Source organism: Catharus ustulatus, chromosome 32, assembly GCF_009819885.2.
Source record: "Catharus ustulatus isolate bCatUst1 chromosome 32, bCatUst1.pri.v2, whole genome shotgun sequence".
Lineage (NCBI taxonomy): Eukaryota > Metazoa > Chordata > Aves > Passeriformes > Turdidae > Catharus > Catharus ustulatus.
In genome coordinates, this window is record NC_046252.1 from 541438 (window position 1) to 551143 (window position 9706).

General features: G+C 63.3%; 1 protein-coding gene across 1 annotated transcript in view; it reads right to left on the reverse strand.

The window, feature by feature from the left end:
* Positions 1–9161, reverse strand: part of L1CAM (L1 cell adhesion molecule) — a 69745-nt gene extending 60584 nt beyond the window's left edge. Inside the window, 4 exon segments of the mRNA XM_033083540.1 lie at positions 2306–2411; positions 3539–3553; positions 4356–4465; positions 9098–9161. Coding sequence (XP_032939431.1) covers positions 2306–2411; positions 3539–3553; positions 4356–4465; positions 9098–9147 — 281 coding nt within the window. The 5' untranslated portion in view covers positions 9148–9161.
* Between the last annotated feature and the right edge of the window lie 545 nt (positions 9162–9706).

Genomic DNA, 9706 nt, shown 5'->3' on the forward strand with positions numbered 1-9706 from the left:
AGTGGGGACACAGGGACAGGGACAAGGGGACACGGGGACAGGGGGGACAGGGACAGAGGGACAGGGGGAACAAAGGGACAAGGTCAGGGGGGACAGGGACAGGAGGGACGGGGGACACAGGGGACACAGGGACAGCGGGGACAGGGACAAGGGGACACGGTCAGGGGGGACATGGGGGACAGGAGGGACACAGGAGCAGGGGACGGGGGGACACGAGGACAAGGTCAGCGGGGACAGGGACACAGGGACACGGTCCTGGGGGACAGGGACGGGGGACAGTGGGGACACAGGGACACGGTCGAGGGGGAACATGAGGGACAGGGACACAGGGACAGGGACGGGGGACAGGGACAACGGGACAGTGGAGACACAGGGACAGGGACAGCGGGGACAGGGGGGACACAGGGACAGGGGGGACACAGGGACAGGGGGGACAGGGGACAGGGACACAGGGACAGGGAGGACAGGGACATGGTCGGGGGGAACAGGGACAGGGGGACACAGGCACAAGGGGGACACGGGGACAGGGACAGGGGATACAGTGGGGACACAGGGACAGGGACATGGGGGATGGCAGGGACACAGGGACAGGGTCAACGGGGACAGGAACGACAGGGGGGACACAGGGACAGCGGTCAAGGGGGACGGGGGACAGCAGGGACAGTGACAGTGGGGACAGCACAGGGACACAGAGACAAGGGGGGTGGGGGACAGGGGGACACAGGGACAGCGGGACAGGGGGACACGGGGACAGCAGGGACACAGGGATGGGGGTGGGAGATAGAGGGGACACGGGGAGAGAGGGGACACGGGGACAGTGGCTGAGAGGGGACACGGGGACACAGCAAAAGACGGGAGGGGACATTGGCTGGAGTGGGGGTGTGTGGGGTCACTGAGGGACACAGGGGACACTCAGGGGACACTCAGGGGACACAGATCACACAGCTGACACAGGTGACACACACAGGAGGTGACACAGGTGATACACAGGTGACAGAAGTGCCACTGAGGTGACACACAGATGACTCAGGGAACACACAGGAGACACACGAGGTGATTCAGGTGACACTCAGGTGACAGAAGTGACACACAGGTGCCACCAAGGGGACACACAGGAGGAGACTCAGGTGACACAGCTGAGACAGGTCACACTGGTGACACAGCTGTCACTCAGGGGACACACAGGGGACACAGGACGTGACACAGGAGGTGACACAGTTGTCACTCAGGGGACACACAGATGACAGAGGTGACACACAGGCGACACAGGTCACACAAGAGGTGACACAGCTGATACACAGGTGACACAGGAGGTGACACGGGTGACACAGCTGACACAGGTCACACAGATGACTCAGGGGACACACAGGTGTCACTCAGGTGACACAGGAGATACACGTGACATTCAGGTGACACAGGAGGTGACACAGGTCTCATACAGGTGACAGAGGTGACACAGGAGGTGACAGAGGTGACACACAGGTGACAGAGGTGTCACTCAGGGGACACAGGAGGTGACACAGGTGACAGAGGTGTCACTCAGGGGACACACAGGTCACACAGGTGACAGAAGTGACACAGGAGGTGACAGAGGTGTCACTCAGGGGACACAGGAGGTGACATTCAGGTGACACAGGTGATACACGTGACATTCAGGTGACACAAGAGGTGACACAGGTCTCATACAGGTGACAGAGGTGACACAGGAGGTGACAGAGGTGACACACAGGTGACACAGGTGTCACTCAGGGGACACAGGAGGTGACACAGGTGACAGAGATGTTACTCAGGGGACACACAGGTCACACAGGGTGACAGAAGCGACACAGGAGGTGACAGAGGTGACACACAGGTGACACAGGTCGCACACGTGGTGACACACAGGTGACAGAAGTGACACAGGAGGTGACACAGTTGACACAGGTCACACAGGAGGTGACACAGGTGACACAGGAGGTGACAGAGGTGACACAGGTGGTGACACACAGGTGACACACAGGTGACACAGGAGGTGACACAGGTGACAGAGGTCACACAGGAGGTGACACAGGTGTCACTCAGGGGACACACAGGTCACACAGGTGACAGAAGTGACACAGGAGGCGACAGGTGACACAGGTGTCATACAGGTGACAGAGGTGACACAGGTGACAGAGGTCACACAGGAGGTGACGTTCAGGTGACACAGGAGATGACACAGCTGACACAGGTCACACAGGTGACATTCAGGTGACACAGGAGGTGACACAGGTGACACACAGGGGACACAGGAGGTGACACAGGAGGTGACAGAGGTGTCACTCACTCCACGGGGGGCTCCCCGGTGGCCGCGCACTTGAGCGTGACGTCATCGCTGGGGAACACCACGAGCTGCTCCGGGGGCTGCTCCGTCAGCTCGGGGGGCTGCTGGACTGGGGGGGGGGGACAGCGGCTGGGACCCCCGGGGACATCAACAGAGACACCCGGGACCACCCAGAGACCCCCGGGACCACCCGGGACCACCCAGAGACCCCTGGGACACCTCGGGACATCCCCAGAGACCCCTGGGAACCCAGGGACATCAACAGAGACCCCCGGGACATCCCCAGAGACCCCCGGGACACCCAGGGACATCCCCAGAGACCCCCGGGACCACCCAGAGACCCCCGGGACCCCCAGAGACCCCCGGGACCCCCAGAGACCCCCGGGACATCCCCAGAGACCCCCGGGACACCCAGGGACATCCCCAGAGACCCCCGGGACATCCCCAGAGACCCCCGGGACCCCCCGGGACATCCCCAGAGACACCCGGGACCACCCAGAGACCCCCAGGACCACCCCAGACATCCCTGGGACATCCCCAAAGACCCCCGGGACCACCCAGAGACCCCACAGAGACCCCCGGGACCACCCAGAGACAGCCCCAGAGTTCCCAGGGACATGCCCGGGACCACCCGGGACACCCAGAGAGCCCCCCCGGGACCCCCCAAATCCTCCTCAAACATCGCCAGGACCCCCCCGGGACCACCCAGAGATCCTCGGGACCCCCTGAGAACACCCAGAGACCACCCGGGACCCCCCAAATCCTCCTCAAAAACCGCCAGGACCCCCGCGGGACCACCCAGAGACCCCCGGAGACCCCCGGGACACCCCAAATCCTCCTCAAACAACACCAGGACCCCCCCAGGACCACCCGGGACTCCCCAGGGACCCCCGGGACGCCCCTGGGAACACCCAGACATTCCCCCCCGAGACCCCCGGGACCACCCAAATCCTCCTCAAACAACACCAGGACCCCCTCAGGACCCCTGAGACCCCCCAGAGACCCCCCAAATCCTCCTCAAACACCCCCGGGACCCCCTCAGGCACCCACAGGACCCCCCAAAGACCCCCGGGACCCTTCCCCGGAGCCCCCCAAAAGCTCCTGAAGCCCCCAGACCCCCTCCCCAACACCACCCTGGGCACTGCGGGGTGACCACAGAGACCCCTCCCCAAATCCCTGGGACCCCCTCAAAACCCTGGGACCCCCCAGGACCCCCCCCCAGCCCCCCAAACTCACGCTCGTGCAGCGAATCTGCACCGTCCGGGGGGGGGCACAGGGGGGAGAGACAGAGCGTGAGTGGGGAGGGGTCTCCGTGAGACCCCCGAGCAGAGGGGGGTGGGGAGGGGTCCTCGTGCAAGGGGGGTGCTCAGAAATCACGGAAAGATGCGATGGGGGAGGGGGCGTGTCCACGTGCGAGGGGGTGAATTTGGGGAGGGGGAGATTGAATTGTTGAATTTGGGGAGGGGTCTCCATGCTGGGAGGGGGCAGGAATTGAATTATTGAATTTGGGGAGGGGGGATTAAATTATTGAATTTGGGGAGGGGTCTCCATGCCTGGGGGGGAGCAGGAATTGAATTATTGAATTTGGGGAGGGGTCTCCATGCCTGGGAGGAGCAGGAATTGAGTTATTAAATTAGGGGAAGGGTCTCCATGCTGGAGGGAGCAGGAATTGAATTATTGAATTTGAGGAGGGGTCTCCATGCCGGAGGGGGGGGCTCCTCATGCAGGGCAGGTCGCGGGGGGTGGGGAGAGGGGGTCCGTGCAGCCGCCCCCTCCCCCCCCGACGCCCCCTCCCCACTCACACTGGGTGGGTTCAGCGCCCCCTCCCCACTCACACTGGGGGGATTTCAGCCCCCTCCCCCCCGAAGCCCCCTCCCCACTCACACTCGGGGGTGTTCAGCCCCCCCTCCCCCCCTGAGCCCCCTCCCCACTCACACAGGGGGGGATTTCAGCCCCCTCCCCCCCCCCGAAGCCCCCTCCCCACTCACACTCGGGGGGGGTTCAGCCGCCCCCTGACGCCCCCTCCCCCCCCCGAAGCCCCCTCCCCACTCACACTCGGGGGGGATGACGATGGCGCGGCCGCGCCCCCCCAGCAGCAGCAGCAGGACGAGGCCGAGCCCCCGGGGCAGCGCCATGGCCGCGGCCCTGGGGGGGTGGGGCAGCCTGGGGGGAGGGGGCACGGGCTGATTTGAGGGGGGGTCTCACACCCCCCGAGCGCGCCCCCCCCCCCCCCAAATCGCGGCTCCATTGTGTGGCGGTCACGGCGCTCCCCTCCCCCCCCCCCCCCACCATGGAGGATGCGCTGGTTTCCATGGCAACGCCTGATGAGGGGACCCTGTCACCTTGGCGAGCGACCCCCACCCCCCCCAACCCCGCGACCCCCCCTCAATCCGGCCCGCCCCTCCCCCCCTCCCCCACGGGGCTGCGAGCGCCGCCCCCTCCCCCAAATTCAGCACCAGGGACAGGGACGGGGCCGGGAGGGCGCGCGCGGGGCCGGGACCCCCCAAAAAAAAACCCAAAAAAACCCAAAATCCCCCCCGAGACCCCTCCCCAAAAGGGATGCGACCCCCCCAGACCCCCCCAGGAGGATTTAGGACCCCCCAAAATGAGCTGGGGCTCCTCCCCCACCCCCGCCCGGTGCACTCAGGGATCCCCTCGCCCCTCCCCCCCCCAACCCCCCGCGGGGGTCTCGGGTTGCGGGGACCCCCCCCCTAAACCCCCCCCAAATTCCCCTCCCCCCCCTCCCCAAGCGCAGCCGGTCCCTCCCTCCCTCCCCGGGAGGAGCCGGGAATTCGGGGACCCCTCCCCTCCCCCCCTCCCCAAAATCCCGGAAGGATTCGGGACCCCTCCCCCCTCCCCCCCCAATCCCGGAAGGATTTTGGGACCCCCCCCTCCCCCCGCTGGAATTTGGGGTCCCCTCCCCTCCCCCCCCGGCCCCACCCGGCCGGAAGCGGGGGCGGCCCCGGCGCGAACAAGGAGCCCCTTGTTGACCCCAAATTCCTCCCCCTCCCCCACCCGGGGGGTCCCGAACGTGCGGACCCCCCCCCCAAAAAAACAAAAAACCCCAAAATCCCCCCAGGTGATGCGCGGGAGGGGGGGGGGGGGCGGGGCCGGCACCTGTAGGGAAATGAGGAGGGGGGAGGGGAGGGGAGGGGGGAGAACCGGGACTGCCCCTCCCCCCCCCCCTCCCTGCCCGGGACCCCCCCCCGGAGCCTCCCCAGCCCCGGGGGTCCCTGGGGGGGGGGCGGGGGGCGCGCGAGGGGTGACGGAGCCGCTCCCCCTCCCCCCCCCCCACGGCCCCACCCATCTGTTGGACACCGCGGACCCAATAGAGAACCTATAGAGACCCCACAGACCCCCCCCGGGGTGTTGGGGACCCTCGGGACCCCTCCCCTAAATCACTGCCCCCCCCCCCCCCCCCCCCAGAGCCCCCAGCCCCACCGAGGCTGCTCGGAGCCCCCTCCCCCCCCACGAGCTGCTGGGCCTTGTGGAGACCCCAAAACCGCCCCAAAATCATCCCATAAATCATCCCAAAATCATCCCAAAATCGGCCCCAAACCCGCTCAGAACTCGCCAGAGCCCCGCCCCAAAACAGCCTCCAAAACAACCCCAAAACCGCCCTAAAAAAACCTCAAACCAGCCAGAACCGCCCTAAAATCATCTTAAAATCGTCCCAAAATCATCCTAAAATCGCCCCCAAATCCCCTAAAACTCCCCAGAGCCCCACCCCAAAATCACCCCAAAATCACCCCAAAACTACCCCGAAACTGCCTTAAAAACAACCCCAAACCATCCAGAAACCGCCCCAAACCAATCCCAAAACCATCCAGAAACCGCCCTAAAGCAACCTCCGAATCCCCCAAAATTCTCCAGAGCCCCGCCCCAAAACAGCCCCAAAATCCCCCGAAAACAGCCCCAAAATCCCCTGAAAACAGCCCCAAAAAAATCCCAAAACAGCCCCAAAAAAATCCCAAAACAACCCCAAAACATGCCCTAAAAAAACCCTAAAACAGCCCCAAATAAACCCAAAAACTGCCCCAAATTCCCCCTAAAATAGCCCCAAAAAAAACCCCAAAACTGCCCCAAAAAAACCCCAAAACCGCCCCAGATCCCCGGGCTCAGAGCCCCACCCACCCAAACCACCCCCACCCCTATAGATCCCCTATAGGGGCCCCTTTAGCCCCAGTCCCAGCCCCAAAGGCCTCGTTTCCCTCAGCCGGGCCCTATAGACCCCTATAGAACCCCTATAGATCCACCTGTAACTGCTCTCACCTTATAGAACCCCTATAGAGCCCTATAGAACCCTACAGAACCCCTATAGATCCACCTGTAACTGCTCTCACCCTATAGAGCCCCACAGAACCCCTATAGATCCACCTCTACCTGCTCTTACCCTATAGAACCCCACAGAACCCTACAGAACCCCTATAGAGCCTCCTGTACCTGCTCTCACCCTATAGAGCCCTACAGAACCCCACAGGGCCCCTATAGAGCCCCTATAGATCCACCTGTGCTTGCTCTCACCCTATAGAGCACCTATAGAGCCCCCTGACCCACAGAACCACCTGTATCTGCTCTCTCACCCTATAGAACCCCATAGAACCCTATAGAACCACCTGTACCTGCTGTCTCACCCTATAGAACCACCTGTGCCCCACAGCCCGACCTTACAGAGCCCCTATAGAACCCTATAGAGCCCCCTGACCCATAGAACCAGTTGTACCTGCTGTGTTACCCTATAGAGCCCCTATAGAACCCTATAGAGCCCCCTGACCCATAGAACAACCTGTGCCCCATAGCCAGACCCTATGGAACCACCTGTACCTGCTCTCATCCTATAGAACCCTACAGAGCCCCTATAGAACCACCTGTACCTGCTCTCACCCTATAGAGCCCCTATAGAACCACCCAACCCTACAGAACCACCTGTGCCTGCTGTCTCATCCTATAGAACCACCTGTACCCCACAGCCCGACCCTATAGAAGCCCCTGCCCCATAGAACCACCTGTACCTGCTCTCACCCTATAGAACCGCTTGACCCTATAGAACCATCTGTGCCTCTCAGCCAGGCCCTATAGGACCCCTATAGAACCACCTGTGCCCCACAGCCTCACCCTATAGGGCCCCTATAGAACCACCTGGGCCTCTGCCCAGCCCCATGGAGCTCCCACCCAGCCCCACAGAGACCCTATAGAAACCCTATAGATCCGCCTGTACCCGTGCCCAGCCCTATAGAGACCCTATAGATCCGCCTGTACCTGTGCCCAGCCCTATAGAGACCCTATAGATCCGCCTGTACCCGTGCCCAGCCCTATAGAGACCCTATAGATCCGCCTGTACCTGTGCCCAGCCCTATAGAGACCCTATAGATCCGCCTGTACCTGTGCCCAGCCCCATATGGATCCTATAGATCCGCCTGTACCCGTGCCCAGCCCCATATGGATCCCATAGATCCGCCTGTACCTGTGCCCAGCCCTATAGAGACCCTATAGATCCGCCTGTACCCGTGCCCAGCCCCATATGGATCCTATAGATCCACCTGTACCTTGATCGGACCCTATAGACACCCCCAGACCCACCTTGATCCCAACCTAACCCCACACGGGCCCTATAGATGCACCTTTACCTGTGCCCAGCCCCATATGGACCCTATAGATTCACCTAAACCTCTGCCCACCCCATATAAACACCCCGGGAACGTCCCCAGCCCCAATTTCCCCCCAGCCCCTATAGATCCATCTTTACCTGAGCCCAGCCCCACACAGCCCCTATAGACCCATCAATCCCAACCCCAACCCTATATGGACCCTATAGATTGACATTTACCCCCCCATCCCCAATAAACACCCCGGGAACGCCCCCAGCCCCAATTTCCCCCCTAGACCCTCAAATCGCCCCCAGCCCCTATAGATCCATCTTTACCTGTGCCCAGCCCCTATAGACGCTCCTCGATCCCGCTCCCAGCCCCATACGGACCCTATAGATTCACCTTTACAGCCCCATCCCCTATAAACACCCCGGGAACGCCCCCAGCCCCAATTTCTCCCCTCCCATCCCCCAATAAACGCCCAGACCCTCAAATCCCCACACAGCCCCTATAGATCCATCTTTACCTGTGCCCAGCCCCTATAGACACTCCTCCATCCCACTCCCAGCCCCATACGGACCCTATAGATTGACATTTACCCCCCCCACCCCCTATAAACACCCCGGGAACGCCCCCAGCCCCAATTTCCCCCCTCCCATCCCCCAATAAACCCCCAGCCCCACACAGCCCCTATAGATCCATCTTTACCTGTGCCCAGCCCCTATAGACGCTCCTCGATCCCACTCCCAGCCCCATATGGACCCTATAGATTCACCTTTACAGCCCCATCCCCAATAAACAGCCCGGGAACGCCCCCAGCCCCAATTTCCTCCCTAGACCCTCAAATATCCCCCAGCCCCACACAGCCCCTATAGATCCATCTTTACCTGTGCCCAGCCCCTATAGACGCTCCTCCATCCCACTCCCAGCCCCATACGGACCCTATAGATTCACCTTTACCCCCCCACCCCATATAAACACCCCGGGAACGCCCCCAGCCCCAATTCCCCCCCCCCAGCCCCACCTTTCCCCCCTCCCCACCCCCTCCTCGCAGCCCCCCGGGACCCCCCCAGAGCCGCTCCCGGTTCTCGCCGCCCCCAGCCCGGACCCCCCTCGGTCCGGGGGGACCCCCCGCGATCCCGGGGACCCGTCGGGGACCCCCCAAATCCCCCCGGAGCCCCCCCCGAGCCCCCTCCCCAGGCCGTACCTGCTCCTGCCGCTCCCAGCTCGGGGCTGCGGCTGCCGCGGGGTTGACATAATCCGCCCGAGGCCACGCCCCCCGCGCGGGCCACGCCCACCGACCACGCCCACCGGCCACGCCCACCGACCACGCCCCTGCCACGCCCTGGGTGGGGATGGGACCCCCCGAGAGGGGAGAAAGGGGGGTGGGACCCCCCGTTTTGGGGGGGATGGGACCCCCGAGATGGGTAAGGGGGGATGGGTTTGGGGGGGTTGGGACCCCCGAGGGGGTGAGACCCCATTTTGGGGGGAAAGAGACCCCCCGAGAGGGGCAAGGGGGGGTGGGACCCCCCGTTTTGGGGGGAGGAGACCCCCGAGATTCTCCCCACCGGGTATTGGGGTCACTGATTTGGGGGTGGGACTCCATTTTGAGGGGGAAAGACCCCCGAGGAGGGGGTGGGTTTGGGGTGGGACCCCGTTTTGGGGGGATGGGACCCCCGAGAGGGGCAAGGGGGGGTGAGACCCCATTTTGGGGCGAAGAGACCCCCGAGATTTCCCCCCCGGGTACTGGGGTCCCAGATTTTGGGGTGAGACCCCATTTTGGGGGGGAAAGACCCCCGAGATTCTTCCCCCGGGT